Consider the following 17,605-nt stretch of genomic DNA (forward strand, 5'->3'; position numbering starts at 1 on the left):
TATTCGCGCAAAGCGCGCAAAAATTGGTCCTTTTGGGGGATAAAATGGCCAAATATTAGGTTAATTTGGTCAGAAACCCACATACTGGCGTCAACATTGGGGACCATTCCCCTGGCAAAATATTGGGGGGGGAGGATTTATCCCCCACCCCGGGATCTACGCCTATGATTCATTCATTCAATCAGGCACTCATTCATCTTTTCACGAGATAAGAAATGAAATTGAAACCGCGCAATTGTCATATTTCAAGGAATCTTCACACAAGAAATTATCCCGGGAAAATTAGCCTTTCTTAGTATCATAATCATCCAAAATCATTGCCCCTAAAAGTGAAACCAAACAAGTATATGTATATGGATTGCAACATATTCAAGGTATTTTCACAAAAGACTTTTATGGAAACAAATGGACTTTTATGGAAATAAAAAACAAACAAATAAATGATATGTTGATAATAATACCTGAACTAATCACGCAATATTATTTTCATTTCTTTATACCATCAAAATAGTACAACAACCATAATAGTCAGTGGCGTAGAATTCTTTTTGACATTTGGTGGGCAAGGGGTGCAGGATGGGGGGAGGTGGTGTTGTTGGAAAAATTTCTTGAAGTATATAGTGAATCCACCACTGCAGTGTTTGCCTTATTAAAGCTAAACTGGTGAAATCACTGTTCAAAAGTGGAATCCAGCAGTCCTGTATCAGATACGGTACAACACCGCTATATCATTACCATAGAAAAGGAATACCTCATCCCCGGGACCTCATCATATAATGCCCTGTCCATACCATCTCTGGTTTCAACTAATTGTATGGAATTATTAATGAGTTATTGAGGAAATATGAGTTGTGATTTATGATCAATTTATTGATTAATTTAATAATAACTGATTTGAAAACAAAAGCATGTATTAATATCTTATGCTCTGGAAATCCACATCACCAACAATCCTGATTGATTAAAATCGATATGGAAAAATATTCGAACTTATCATTCAAATTCTATATTGCAGCTATACAGCTGAAAATGTGATTTTATGTTCTAATTTTTTGCTGCCTTGGAATAATTGTTATCAATATCAACTTAAAATTGAACTCTTCGTCTATGAAGCAAATTGCACGCGCCCTCTTGATGTTGTGGGCGGATCAAAAGTCACCCAAATATCTTTCGAGCGGCGCATGACGAATTTAGTTGAGATTTTGTTTGGTAGTAAATGGCCCATACCTAAAGTGCGTGTTGGATATCTGCCACATGAATCTGTTTAAAAAGAGTTGTTTGCGCAGAAATAGTCACTCGTGATTCTGCGTTCACACAAGCCAGTTGCATCCCACAGGAACACCACAGGAAAACCAAGGTAAGTGAGTTGAAGTTTCTTCGGTGCAAATGTAATTACTACATACATTTTGTAGTAGTCTACAATGTACACCCGTAGTCGGCAATAGTCGCCTTAGCATATGAAGGAGATTCGAATTTTGGCTGGGAACTTTCATTCTTGCTTTCTATTTCTTCCCGCACACGTAGTTTTGCAAAAGCAAGGTTGTGATTTTATTTTCTCTCTTTCTTTATTTTTTTTTCTCTTTTTTCCATATCGTTTTGTTGTTAACGTTTTTAAAAGTAACGAGCAATCCCGCAATTTTACTCGCTTGGAATTTACAATCATGCAAATTTGAATATTTTATTTCTGTGCAAGTTACATGTTCATGTCAAATTTCATCGAGATAATATAGCCTATTCCTATTTCTCTTGTACCATTATTTTTAATTATAGGCCTATATTTTGTTATTGCGGTGGACTTACAAAATATGGACTGGATGACATGAAAAAAAATCGTCTTATGCATAATGTTAAAAGTTAGTGCAGGGACTTAAAAACCCCATTTGCACTCAAGGAAGTGGGCGAATCTATTTGGCAGTCAAATTTTTACCTTTTGGGCATATGTTATGCAAAGTGGACAGTGGATTTCTTGATTTAATGTTATGAAATTCCCCAGAAAATATTTTCTCGATGAAATGGCACTATTTTCTGTAGGTTATTTTTTGTGTGAAAAGTGTTCATTTTTTTTTATTGCAATTTGTTATTTTCCACGCGAAATATCCAGCGATTTCGATTTATGTTAATATTATATAGGCCTATCAATTTGCTTTGGAACAGATCTCCTGTTGGTACCGCCAAAATCTATATTTTTCAGTGTGGAATTTTTAGTTGTAAGTAGCAATAATATTTAAAACCTGAATGATATAGTTAGTCTTAGACTAAGAAACCCATTTGCTGCATGCTGGTAAATATTCAAAACAAGTCAGTATTGTCTAAAGTATTATTCAGATTTCCTTTTACAAATTAAGCGTACTGTTACCCGTCCAGCGGGTATTATTTTGCACATGGTCCAATGCACGCGCTTGACGTCGCGCACGTATACGCGATGGTTAATTTGTACAAATGTAAAAGGAAATCTGAATAATAGTAATACTTTAACAATGAAAAAAAGTAAATCTGGAAGTATAGCTGAAAAACAGGAGCCGCGTGTTGCTTCGCGAGTAGATTACTGGGAGCGGTGTTGAGAATTGTTGATGCGAGAACGATGTTCTGTCCCCTGTCACCGGCCCAAACCACGACACTTGGGGGCCGACAGAACATGAATTTTCGTCTAAAAATAAATAGACAGAAATGATTGCGTGTGATATGTTGCATTTTTCTTTGTAAAAATGAGCTGATGCTCTCACGTTCGACGCCACTCGTACAAAGCAGGATTTTTGAACGCGTTTTGTGTGTTTTGCCAGTTACTAGAAAAACTACACTACCATTTGGATGCCAGCTAGCGGGGCTAAGACTGGGCCGAGATTAAAACCACATATAGGTTGTTGCCCAGATCCTTCGGGACCTGTGCTTCGGGACTATCATTTAAAACGCTTTATCCATTTCTCTATAGAGTAAATATGGCATCGGGACAGGAATTTAGACTCTTTGATTCTAAAGATCTTGAAATTAAAAGACATCTTGGAGGTGGAGGATTTGGCAGTGTGTCGTTGGCAGTTGACAAAAAAATGGGATATGAAGTTGCTGTAAAAGAGCTTAAAGACATCAAGTAAGTTGAAGATTAAATGTATCAAACATATTCAACTGTAAGAGATTGAATTAAGAGAAACCGGGGTGCAGGGTAGCATCTGCCTGGCTATAGATATATATTTGTTCTTACATCCACTGTTCAATCGTGTAAAGTAGATTTGATTGTGTGTTTTTAATATATCACGTTTAACCATTATGTTTTAAGTTTGGCGAGTATACCGACACTTCCAGTATTGGTTTGACATTGCTTGAATGTAAATGCTTAGAAAGTAAGTGTACCAAAACATTGGGACCCGCGTGATTGGCCGAGAACCGGCCCTAAAAACGTTACAGCTTGTTAAAACAAGCTGCTTAGGTTGACGATTGTAAGACAGAACAACAATAGGACAATCACAATCTTATTGTTTGTTATTAGTTTGATCACCGCATGTAATGTTCTGGTATATGTATGAAATGAGCTCATGTGTCAGCCGATCATGCCCTATAGGCCTACCAAAATATTGCCTTAAATAAACCTGGAAAGGCCATTGGTTCCCATACCTACTTACAACCTTCGTCGCTATGGCCATAGATATGTTTGCTTTGTATTTGCCGTTGCTTTTATTTTAAGAAGAATTATTGATTACACATTTACACTCTCTGATCTGAGTGATCTCTCTCACACCCTCAATCTCTCCCTTTTTCCAATATTCATGTAGCGTCGGCAAGGAGGAAATCATGAACGAAGCAAGAAGAATGTGGAAAGGTATAACCTGTCCAAACCTTGTCCGCATAATGGGCATCACTGAGAATCCAATAGACAAGTGTATAGGAATTGTGATGGAATTCCTTGAGCATGGCGACTTGTTAAATTTCAACCGGAAGTTCATGATGCATGATGACTGCATGGCAAGGAAGGTCAAGATGATCCATGAAATAGCTCTTGGGATGAATTTCCTACACAACCAGAATCCTCCCTTGATTCATCGTGACCTGAAACTTGAGAACGTGTTTGTAGGACAAGGATTAATAGTTAAGGTGAGTCTATTTCACATTGTCTATATTGAACATTCAATCAGGTCCAAGTAATTTTGTAATAGTATATTATTTACGGAACTTCAGAATCAAAATTATGTACACGGTGTCCCATAAAAAGGTTGAAATAAAAGAAGATGATCATTAGAGACGAACACGTTTTTGGTGAAGGGTGCACACCAGTAAATAGCTCCCATTGACTTTCTGTACAAACAGGGCCCAGGAAAACGTCATTTTCTTGACTCCAGAGCGACTCAGTTCTTCAAAACTTACCCTTTCTGCAAGTCGAAGGTCAGATGAAGTCATCTATTGTAGAAATTATATACGGAGTCCAGCATTTTTTTCCAGAAAAATGCCGACTAGATCACCCTATATAGACCTTTTTCCCTCTTTCCCATCATGCACTATTCCAGGGGGGTATGAGTGTCGCAAAATACATCATCTCCCCGGGGGAGTACAGAGTTATGTTCATCACATTCTGGAATACGGACATTTCGACTGGTGCCTTCATCACAAAAAAAAAGGAATCCCCGATAATGATGATAATGGCGCCACGGTCACTAATACCTTTCGGGGCAAAAACAACATTTCTATGCCTTATGGACATGGTGGATTCACCCAAAAAAGTTTCCTGTTATTGAAACCTAACTTTGCATACATTTTATAGACCTAATGGTGAAAAACTGATGACGGGACACGCAGTGATATTTTACCGGCGTCCGTTTCACTTTTTTTTCGGAGTTGAAATTAAAACGAACACAAAATCTCTTACACAGATGTTCTGCATCGCTCCGTAACTGCATCACTCGTGTATTCAATAATTGCATAATTAGTAACATCGATGGCCTTTACGATAATCCGCATATATGGAATCAGTATGCCCATATTAAGACAAAATAATTGCAAAGGCCTGGCAAAGACCATCGGATGCACACGATCTATGAGGTTGATGAACTACGTCATACCCCCCTGGAATAGTGCATTGTGGGATAGAGGGAAAAAGGTCTATAGCCCATACAGCGTGTACGCCACCTTACAAATAGCTTGGTGTTTCTAAAATGTAACACATTTTGAAAGTTTAGCCAAATTGTAATAAAAAGTCAGATCCTGCTCATTTTTCACATGTGCAGACAATCTATTTCCCAGGCCTAAATGAGGATTAAATATGAATCAGGGCCTAATAGTTGGGTTTTAAGCCTTTTCTAATGTATTTAATTTAGTCTTCTTGCACGTTTCCTCGTTTGAAACACTGATTTTTTTCTCCCAGGGTGTAGGAGACTTGTATTTACTGGTGTGCACTCTGAAGGCATTTCTGCACGCTGCATCTCCTGTCATAAACACATTGAAATTAACAAATATTTTGCATTTAAGTTTTGTTTGGGTTTTGTTGAGTTGAAATCGCTGCTGTGTTATATACTGTAAGAATATTATAAATTTCTGACTGAACTCTTGAAATAAACCCTGAACAAGTTTTATCCTCTGTTTATCAGAATGAAATACCGCATCTGCCATGCTATGGCTGGGCCTACTCAAATACACCTCCAAATGCACGGTGGCTGGGACGGTGCCCCTCGTGTTGCATCTGAGACGAATATTCGTCTCAGTGTTGCATCACGTAGACAGCTTGTTCAGGAATGCGTGGAATAGGGGCTAAGCATATATGTGAACTTGACACTCACATGGGTACTAGCAGAGGGTACATAGATTATGTCATGAAAAGACATTTATATTTGTTAATATTAAATTAGATTATTTTCAAAAATCTACATGTAACCTTTATTGGGACACTCGGTACTGTTATGTCATGAGCATTTGTCTCATTTTATTATACAGATTGGGGATTTTGGGCTGGCACTTGGCCGTCAGACGATCCAAAACATGTACAAAATTGAGGCTGCTGGTACCATTACTCATATTCCACCAGAGGGATGGAGCAGTACCGATAAACCGGACGAATCTTGGGACATTTTTACGTAAGTAGGCCTATGATTCAATACGCGTCATAATTTTATGTTTTATGTCTTCGACTGTAAAGGGCCGTTTTTGTTTTAATGATTCTAATCTATACTCCAAGGTAATGTTGGACTGATGAATGTGTACATAGCTTCAACCACCAATATCTGTGCTTCAACTTTCAAAATTGACTAATGCTTGGCGAAAGGGGTGCGGGTTCAACAACAAAACGTGGGTTTGGACTGTTTGATGGGCCCTCCCAGCTCTTCCCGGTGCCAAACTGTTCTCCTTCAATGATGCCGAAATTTCCAAAATTTCGCGACCGGCTCTCATGCTTTTTATCACTTACATGGAATAGTTGATCGAGGTCGCATGATCTTTTTGCGCGAGTTCGACATATAATTATATACATATCCATGCATGGTTCGACAATTAATATTCATTTTAACATAATCGGGGAAGCCGAACATGTATGCAAGACGTATATGGCGGCCGTGCATGTGCATAAGAGATCACATGATCCAAAACGTGGTCATCTGTCAGGATATAGCTCAAATAATGTGTCACTTATTTTTCATTTCATACTGTAGGTTTGCAATTACATCATTTGAGCTCACAAGTGGGTTGGATCCCTGGCCAAAGCGTAAGTTATAACAAATAATCAGTTTCATTACTATCTTAATTTCCTTGTACATGTACTCCCACCTCGCCTTCTCCTACCATCCTCATACTCGTCATCCTCATCCTCATACTCATCTTTCTCCTCGTCAGCGGCGGTGTCGTCGTCATTACGTTTAGGCTATTACTGAATTTCATCTGCATCGTTATGATCATGCATGTCGCAGCGATACAAATCGCTAGTGATCAAACGCTGATAAATATGTTCAAGCGGTGATTCAGTAGTGGCTACCTATTGTAATTTGTGTCGCTCTTAAATTGAGTTTTGTCAGCAATTTGGCGCCTCGTCTAGGGACTTTTGATAGCTCCTGAGATACAAATATTGACTGCTATGAGGGCATGGTTAAAATTATAGGCCCAAGATGATCTCAAAATCATGCGCCTCGGGTCATATATTTAGTATGGTTGTTGAGATCACCGTGGGCCTATAATGTTAACCATGACCCGAGTAAAGCAGTCAATATTTGTTTTATATAGGCTACCTCATAATATAGATTTACAGAATAATATTCCATTTTGTCGCCGTGCTCTACAATAAAACTTCTGCAGCAATGTCTCGAGCTCCGAATTCGAGAGGTTTGTAGCGTCGGTCAAATCGTCAAATTCATGCCGATCTCTTTCAAGTAAAGATTTTAGAGCATATTTGATCTGGTTTTTGGTATTTTTGCTGCCCGCTCCATCCACAATATCTTGCAACCCAATATTGATATCGTCAAGCAGTTGAAACCTTATAGTTTCAGATTCGGCCATTATCGTAACGTTTCTTCTTGTACTTACTCCTGTTTACTTTCCGTGTTTTTGTCTGCGGGTTAAAAAAAACTGTGACCCAACCAACTTTGCTCCGGAAGTAATATCCATCTCTTACAATGCACGGACTGATCATGCTGATTATCAACACCCAATACGCTCGTTAAATGGATGTACATAGATGTTGCGACTGAGTTTGATCAGGATGCACATCGGTCAATAGTTTGTTTCCATGACTGGGCATACCTCATAGTTAAAACAATGTCCCCACATTTAACCAATCAGATGACAGGAATCTATATATGAGATACATTACAACAAGTTGCAATACACAAGAGTGACAAACTTTAATGAGCTATGACATCATCAACCCAATTTACATCTCGTCGTGATTTAATAGTGTATTTACTATGAAAATAACCACTTTCCTTGCTCCACAGCGTATCGGGAAATAATCATGTTTTATGCTAAATAGCTTTCCCAATTTTACGTGCTGAAGGCCACACGTTTCATACCTCAGTAAACATCAAACGAGGAGCTAGTTGTTTTCCGTGTATGGGAATTTCTAGCATGTCTAGCGCACTTCTTGCCTATATTATTTGTGTATTTGCCAAATATGGGTATTATGACCAATATTTATGATGCAGTATATTCTAATACAACCCTGAATGCCATCCAATATTATATAAATATTGCATGGTATGGTACCTATAGGGAAAATAGCCGGAGGGTGTTCAAATTTTGCTAGAATAGGCCTATACCTTATAATCTTGAATACACAAAATTAATCATCTATTTTTTCTTTCTTTATTCAGATTTTATACAAAGACAGATCGAAAGTTTCCTAGAGAGGGGCAAACGGCCTGATGTGAATCAAATTCAAGCTAATGTCCCAAGTGCGATTAAAGAGTTGATCCAGAAATGCTGGGCCCAAACACCTTCTGATAGGCCACCGTTTCAAGGTAGGTTATATCAAAAGTTTTAACATCTGAAGCAACTAACTGACCAGGTTTTTGAGAAGATCCGCAATGCTAATCAATATGTGCATTTACGTGGTAGTCTATATACTTTTGAAAGTTAAGTTACCAGATTAAATAATATTCTCCTAAACATGCTAAACCACAGAATATCACACATTCGGTGCATAGGGCCTAAAGATAATACTTATGAGCTTGTTTAGTGTAATTGACTCGCTATTTTACATTCTTGACCAGCTATACTGAAGACCATCACCAGTATTGGCATGCCCAAACGTGAGCTAATCCAAGCGGATGCAGCAATCATGGCTCGCGTCGGGATGAGCATGGTAAGACAAAATACTTATAGGACTCCTTGATCAGAACTGTATACCAAGTTATTGGTGTTCAGGAAGACGGCCACGCATTCATGCAAAACAGATTCATAACTCCTGACCAATTATGGACAATCGATATTGCATTTAAAAGAGAATGGCAGCATCTCAATTAATATTTAGACCTGATGGGTTCCCAATTATCAATATTACATCCACCATCAAAGTAGAAGGTCTTGGGGTATGATGACATAATCGCAGTGTAATTCATAAATATTACACGTCGTCATAAAGTTAAAGGAGAATAAACATGATAAACTGTGCGCTGATTATGCAGTAGAGATGCGGTGCATAAGAATCTAATTTGGACTCCGATGGTGCTTTATCCTCATATCCTTCTGAGGATTTTAAAAGGTACTGTTTACAAATCTCGTTATCATCTAAGTCATCCTGACACTTTTCTCTTTTCTGAGTTTTGTTTGTGAAATTGAAATGTATAAATAGAACAATTGCGCCTACATTTTAACTACAGGAAGCCGCGGATGACAGTAGGCCTCAGAGTACAGCAGGCGACAGCGGTGTGGATAGTGTTTGGGGAAGCCTTGAGGTTATGAACATATCAGGAGGAGCATCAAAGGAAAGCGGCTACGGTAAGTGAGAAAACATAATGATAATAACTGTTGCGCAGTGGCGCCTAGCTTGGATTATTATGGCAAATTATTGCTCAAAATGACAAGCAAAACAAAGTCACACATGTTTTATAATACAATAGTGCATGATTAATGAATTCTTCTTTGTAATACACAAAAGTGAAAAGGCGAAAAGAAACAGCTCTGCAACTGCATCGTCAGCATTGAGCAAGGGGCGGGGTCCAAATTAACAATTTTCGTCAAGGTGATCGCTATAAAGCCCCGGGTATAAAGCGCACGAATGTAGAATCCAAGAACTCATCGTGTCTCTTTTATAGCATCAATTTAAACGTGTAAAGCAAACTCTATGTAAAGGCCCAGCCCGGCCCTATCGTTGGTTGAGTTCGCGCAATTCGTTTCCAATGTATATACTATCTCAAGCATAACCATGCTGTGTATAGAGTAAAAATAAAGAAGACAAGCATTAATGTTAGTTATCTAACATGCACTTCACCTTCAAATGGTACCAGCGTACTTCAACAACCTATTCCGCTGCCAGAGATATATCAGAATAACTTTGCTTCAACGAGTAGGCCTACTTCTTGACGGACTACATCAGGGGTCCATTTCCGCAAGCTCTCAAACCAATCTTTAAACGTCAATACTATAAAATACTATACTCTAGAAAGCGACAACACGACCAAACATCCGACGTGATGCGATTGCGCAACGTACCAAAATCTCATATACACACACGAAAACGTTGGTCAGGCAGCGTTCGTAGGCCTACTCATGGCTTGTTATTCCCGGTCTTGTTCTCCATACCCGAGGTGTTGGTGGTGCAAAACCGGGGTGGAAAAGAACTTTTTTTTTTCATCCTTTCTTTCTTTGCACTTCGCCATAGAGCAGACGATTCGTTAGGCTTAATACAAGCGGGATAAAGTGATAATAATAATAATAATAATAATAATAATAATAATAATAATAATAATAATAATAATAATAATAATAATAGTATATATTTGATGTTTATATTTATACTAAGGATGAAACATATTATGTGGTCACACGTAGCCCAGTCATATCAGGATATTCGACGAGTACCGAGACGGAGAGGCCTTTGCTTCTCGCCGTATGCCATGGGGTGTTCCGTTGGGCGGGTGGTTGGACAGTCTCGGACTACAGGGTTCCATTTCACTAAGTTTAGTAGTGTATACGAGCTGAATAGCGTGTAGGCCTAGTTGAGGTTACTGCAAAGTATGAGAAACTCTAGATAATTCTCTGTAACATGTGGAAATATATATAGTATATATTTGATGTTTATATTTATACTAATGATGAAACATATTATGTGGTCACACGTAGCCCAGTCATATCAGGATATTCGGAGACGGAGAGGCCTTTGCTTCTCGGAATGGTCCAACCACATCAGGGTAATCCATCAAGTAGTACCCTCTTCGGCAGCGTGCCCAACCGAGTAGGCCTACTGAAACAAATGTTGCTTCATCGTCATATTCTGCTTAAGATACGCGGTTTCATGGGCTGACAAGGGTACACTTGACAACATTTGCGCAACGATAGAGATAATTGACAATGGATCAACCAGATTGTTCCAGTTATTGTTAATCACTGTGATAATTTTTTAATGACCTAACCATATGAGGGGTTTATAATAAGCTCATTCAAACAATTAATGTCATGCAGTGTTGATTTAGCGAGCTTATTTATTCCGCTGCCACGGAGATATATGTGACCCGGCAGCACAAACGAGCCGTAAATTCCCTAAATTGTATTCTGTGTTACGGTGTAAAATGTGTACGAAGGTCATATTCATCGATAACTTAAGCTGGCCCGACATCCGTCTTATTTTGATAGTCAAAAACTAATCAATGATCCTATTGTTGAAGTGGATAATAAGCTTGTACCTTAGATGGCCGGCTATAGAACTTTTAATAGCTCTGGTCTTTGTTTGCTTTTGCTAAATCCTGTTCAAGTGGTGGGTTACCAGGCATTGTATTTTGTACAGGTATGCATAACCAACAATTAACAATGAGAGAACTTTCTTAAACCTCGTTGACTTGGGGATGATTTGAAATGACCGCCAATTATGACTGTTTGATATATATTGCCAGCAATGTGGAAAAAGAGACACATGTAAAAACGTAAAAGCTATAATTTTGTTGAAGGAGCAAAGTTTAACAAACCATAACCCCGCTTCTGGATATCGTTTGAAGTCAAATGATATACCATTTTTAAGTTTATGATGTTTATTTTTTAATTATGTTATAAAACAAAATTGACCGGGGAGGAATTTACGGCTCATTCGCCGTGGACGGTCACATATTAGAACTAGAATCTTAATTCTTCTGACGTAGGCCTATTTTATTTTGTATGTTAATGGCGGGCACAAAAGCCTATAATGCATTATATGTTATATTATCATTTCGCTTCAACAAAGGCGTAATACGTACCGCATATACCTCCTCGCAGCATGCATTTAGTGTAGGCCTAGGCCTAAAATAGGCTATGATTCGAAATGAACATGGCAATATTCAAATAGTATATGTCTGGACTGTGTCCACAATTCTTGCTGATGTCGCTGATTTTATATTATTATATTATATAATTTTGATTTTATGCTCTGTTAATAGTTGCCATGCGCCACAAAGTATATTTCTTTCTTTCTTTCTTTCTTTTTCTTTCTTTCTTTCCGTTTCTTTCTTTCCGTTTCTTTCTTTCCGTTTCTTTCTTTCCGTTTCTAGTCTTTCGGTTTCTTTCTTTCGGTTTCTTTCTTTCGGTTTCTTTCTTCCGGTTTCTTTCTTTCTTTCTTTCTTTCTTTCTTTCTTTCTTTCTTTCTTTCTTTCTTTCTTTCTTTCTTTCTTTCTTTCTTTTCTTTTTTTTTTTCTTTTTTTTTTTTCTTTTTTTCTTTTCTTTTCTTTCTTTCTTTCTTTCTTTCTTTCTTTCTTTCTTTCTTTCTTTCTTTCTTTCTTTCTTTCTTTCTTTCTTTCTTTCTTTCTTTCTTTCTTCTTTCTTTCTTTCTTAACGCTGTCCTAAACCGTGAATATTATTGATGTTTACTATAAAACTACATTATTATAACTTTGTTTCATGTTTCATTATCACATGTACATGCACAATCCATTACCTTGTCCCCCTAGCATGTTACATGTTAACAAAGATCACGGGAGTAAAATGATGCATCCAAGAACAGCGCGTCGGCATACGCTCTAGCAGGCCTGCTCTCTAGTTTAAAAGTGGTCTAGCGCCCTCAAGTTTGCTAATGTTTACATTTGGATAATTCAACAACTAACAGAGAGGTTGCGTCATTGATGTTAAAATATCTCGGTTATTAATTCATGAATTAGCTCATATTGTATTAACTAATGTTAAAAACGGTTAACCAGCTGTATCTAAAAATAATATATAAGGAGATAATAAATAGCGGGAGTTTGTTACTCCCACACAGAAAGACGCAACCAAGATCAATAACAAAAAACAAAACAAAACAAAAAAAAAAACCAAAAAGAGCCAAAAACAAAAAACAAAACAAAAACAAACAACAACAACAACAACAACAAACAAAAATGAATGACATCATGATTAATATTCATTTGCTGTTTTTCTGTGTAGGCCTATGTGTCAAAATATAATACAATAGAAAAATAATAAAGAAATAATTAATATTAAATTCAATTCTCATTATTAGTCACAGGTAGGGTTTCTGTATATCTGTAGCATCACAAAATAAATGAAATAAATAAAATTTATAAAATATATAAAATAAACAAATAGTAAAATATGCAGAATAAATAAATAAATAAAAACAAAAAGTAAGTAAACAAATAAAATAAGTAAATAAAATAATCAATATTCAACTAATGTCCATCATTGCTATGACCCATACCATACAATAATGACTAATCACATGACTGTGTTTTATTTCTATGTATCACTAATAGGATCTCAACATTCAAAAGAATGGAAACTGGTGCAGACGATTGGACAAGAAGGGGACAAGGACGGGGAATTCAGACAGGCAATGGATATTGCTGTGTGTAAGAATGGGGATATGGTTGTAACTGATTGTGGAACCTCAATCAACAGGGCATACATGTTTAACAGTAATGGCAAATATAAGTTTAAATTCCAATCCCATCCAACCAATCCAGAAGGCAAACTCAAATACCCATCACGTGTCGCAGTCACACCAGGTGGAGATGTTGTTATCTCCGACCAATCAAACCTAGTAAAAATCTTTTCTGCTAGTGGAGAGTATTTAAAAAGTCTCTCCACTGTAACAGCAGAGTGCAATAATAGTACTAAGTATTACACTGTAGGTGTAGCAGTATCTCCATCTGGTGTGGTATACGTAGGGGACTGTGACAGGAAGGTAATTACAGTACATGATATGGACAGACAGCAACCTATAAACAAGCTGTCTGTCGATATTAAACCATACCGTATATCATCAGACCCAGATAATAATATATGGGTGTCTGATGACTTTGCAAGGCAAGTGATAAGATATAGTAATAGCGGTGTTGAGTTATGTCGTATCAAGTCATTTATTGTTGATAACGAAGCAGGTGAACCATACGGTGCCGTATATGGCAAAGGGTTACTTTATATTGCAGTGATGAGGGTAGATGAGGAGACTGGTTACGTCATATGGATGGAATACTGGTCACATGCACCAATACACTAGGGATGGACAATTCCAAAGGTGCATAATAAAAGGGATGTATGCACCCAGAGGTATTGCCATGTCAAATGGAAAAATTTATGTAGCGAATGTTAAATCTGTGTTGGTGTATGAGCAACAATAAATGGCCTGATTGCCTCATATAACGTGCTTAATTCTCATTTATGTCCAACAATCAGCATGTATACATGGTCACTGTGTTGATTTGTTTACTGTCTTATGCACACTCATCATCATTGCAGATCTGACTTATTTTGTCACTTCCTGATTCCAGAAAAATGGGGTAATGATTATATCAATGTGATAGTGTTATGTGAAATACATGCTTAAGGGGTTGTGCAATAAATACTAGTATGAGCCGGGGGGGGGGTGAAATTCTAAACGGCGCAAAAAAACTTCCTTGTTATCACCTCGAAATAATAACAATTTTTTTCATCAATTATTTTGATCATTTACCTTTTTTTTTTCATCAAAAAACGATATAGGTCTATTTACATTTCATTATCATTTGTATAGGGCCTACGCGCATTTCATTGATTATGAGAAATATCAGGGTTATCCTTGCCATGGAAATATTTGCTGGGGGGGGGGTGTTCGTTTTGTTTTAATTTGCTTGCCAATCAGACACTCATGTATTATTATCTCTTGTGTCATATTATGTATATTATTATTATCTCTTATTTATGTCATATTATGTGTGTATGTATATTATTATCTCTTATTTATGCCATATTGTGTGTGTATGTATATTATTATCTCTTATCATATCGTGTATGTATATTATTATGTATTATTTGTGTTATATTATGTGTCATCGAAGCTATCGAAGAAAGTAAAAAAGTCTACTATAGGCCTAATAATGAACGTATTTTGATTTACTTTGCTTTGTTAAAACCAAGGGGTAGCGGGACTCTGGCCTTGTCCTGTATAATTTCATGAATGTACAATGTCGTTTTACAATGCAATCGAATGGCAATCTAGACTAAAGTCTTGCAATTGTGCATCCAGTTAATGCCCGGAGTTAATGATCTATTGCAACAGGCATGGCATGACAATCCAGGTGTTTGAAGGGGCAGAATTCTCTCTTGAAATTTTTGTCACTCGCTTCCCGAGCCAAATTGTATTGCAAATTTGACTCTATTGGTCATTCGGTGTGTGTGTGTGTGGGGGGGGGGGGGGTAAAGAGCCCGAGAGATGCCCCCTTTTAGGATGGCAAGCCCCCCCCCCCTGCTCCCCTGGATCCGCCCTTGGCAGCAGGTCAATAATTCTGAGTGTTCATTATATTTCGGCTGCGTTTTGAGGTCTGTAACTTACGCAGTAAACATTGTAAATGTAAGAGTTATATTGTTTATATTGTGAAATATTTTGAGTTGCTTGATTATCAGTATGTTCAATTTATTGGACGTATATTAAGAACATTTATTCTTTTATAGACATACTAGATAATTAAAATGTTGGTATTTTGATTATTTGAATAAAAGAAACTGTTTGTAGCCGTAGCATTTAATATGTAAGCTGTTTATATATGTATCATTGTTTACATAAAATCTGGTAATAATTGCAAGGTGTATAATTATACAGTTAGTAAACAAACAAAAAGTTCAAAGACGATCTATTAACTAAAGTCCTTCCGTTAGGGGCGGGGTCAGAAAGTCCGATTACGTTTATAAGAAACTATTCGATTGGAATTGTCAACGTTTCATACGTTTCAGAGAGGGAGAGATGGGATCAATCTCCTAACGAAAGTTTATAAGACGTCATCGAACTTTTGGTTTGTTCCCTAATCAATGTTAACAGAACATGTAGGCCGTCATTGATATGTCCTTCGATCACTGTGAATGATAGTCATAAAGTAGGATACCTGCATAACAGACTCGACACGTGATTATGTAAATATAAACAAAACTAATGATTTATTTTATTTATACATTTATTTATTTATTTCTTCATTTTATTCTTTTCTTTTCTTCATTTTTTTTTTTCTATTTAATTATTTCTTTATTTCTCTCTATGCTTCTGGGTATTCTCAGAAATGTAAATGTATTCATGGCAAATAAAAGCAGTGAATAATATCATTATTCTTCTCTGGTAAAACTATTTCATACCGTGTTGATTTCAGTTTGTTATTTGTTTGCGGAGTTGATTTATTGTAGGGCCTATGTATGCCTACACACGTTCGTCCCACACACCCACACATCCCTAAGCGTTCCCAAGCTCACCCTATGGGTACCTCAACACATGCTTTCAAAACAACAACCCCACATAATGTCCACATTTTAATCAAAATGAAAGACGAGTGCCCCCCACCCCCCACACGTAACTAACCACCCCTTAACGTACCCCTCAATGTAGGTCTACCCCATACACATGAGCTCACATGCATTCACCACCACACATCAGAAACACGCATACAATCGTGTACAATGATGTAGCCAGTATTTCGAGACAAGGGGTTGGGAACAGAATCATGGCATGTCCCGACGGCCTGAAGATTTCGACACATTTTAAGGGTTTCCTCCAAAATTTCAGACCCGCTCCCATAATTACCAAAATGGCTTGCGATATGCGTGACAATTTGCAATTTTAATGCCAAAGTGAGCAAAATGTAAGTAAATTCACTTTCTCTAATTCTGTGGGTTTTTATTATAATAAATAACACAGGAGAGAGTTATTATATACAGGCCATCGCATACATAAAAACATCCTGATCCGCAGAAATGTTACACACACACACACCACACATTAAACACTCCCACACACCCCTTCCACCAGGGGCGGCGCCAGGGTATTTTGATAGGGGGGGGGGGGCAAAACAATTGTTGGAAATTTGTTATGCGGCAACGCTGCCCGTCGCGCTTGCGCGACGCAGGGGGGTGTCTGCGGGGGGATGTGCCCCCTTAGAATTGGGAAGATTTTCAAAATGAAAGCACAAATGAAGCCATTTGATTCACCATCACCCTTTTTAGGGTTATTTATTTATTTTCCAACCGCATATTTTTATGATTTCATTCACGGGCCTGACTTTCAGCCCGCTGGTTTTAGGCTTGGACCTACTCAATTAGTAAATCCAGCACCTTTTGGCAACAAAATAAGTTCACGGTACAAATGTGCACGAAGTGAAATATGGTAGAATTAAAGTCGCGCGAAGCCCAAAAAAATGGCTAAAATGGCCAAATATGAGGTTACTTTGGTCAGAAACTAAAGGCGTCAACATTGGGGAATGATTGTATGGACCATCTACGGTACCCTATAAATTGGCACGATAAAATGATAATGAATGGGGGTGTCTTGAGGTTGGAAATATTTCAAACTGAAAGCCGTAATCAGGAGCGTAGGCGGGTGGTATTATAGTTGCCCCCTATGATCACTAAAAGCCGAAAAGGTCCACTTTGCGAGCGAAAAAAAAGTTTTTATGCTTTTTCAGTCAGAAAAGGACAAAATTTGCCAATTCGCGAGTGTAGCGAGCGAAAAAATTAGCTTCTTTATGATTTCTTGGTCAAAATTGTAGGAAAAGGTCCAAAACAG

General features: G+C 37.6%; 1 protein-coding gene across 1 annotated transcript; it reads left to right on the plus strand.

Moving 5' to 3' along the window:
- Nucleotides 1-1,229: 1,229 nt before the first annotated feature.
- LOC140164201 (receptor-interacting serine/threonine-protein kinase 4-like) lies at nt 1,230-14,900 on the plus strand. Its single transcript, XM_072187444.1, has 9 exons — nt 1,230-1,357; nt 2,930-3,085; nt 3,765-4,083; nt 5,914-6,053; nt 6,624-6,676; nt 8,274-8,420; nt 8,673-8,764; nt 9,282-9,399; nt 13,338-14,900. The coding sequence occupies exons 2-9, from the start codon at nt 2,937-2,939 to the stop codon at nt 14,081-14,083; spliced, it is 1,764 nt and encodes a 587-aa protein (XP_072043545.1). The 5' UTR covers nt 1,230-1,357; nt 2,930-2,936; the 3' UTR covers nt 14,084-14,900.
- Nucleotides 14,901-17,605: the final 2,705 nt, after the last annotated feature.

The sequence above is a fragment of the Amphiura filiformis genome, chromosome 11, assembly GCF_039555335.1.
Source record: "Amphiura filiformis chromosome 11, Afil_fr2py, whole genome shotgun sequence".
In the NCBI taxonomy this organism is placed as follows: Eukaryota; Metazoa; Echinodermata; class Ophiuroidea; order Amphilepidida; family Amphiuridae; genus Amphiura; species Amphiura filiformis.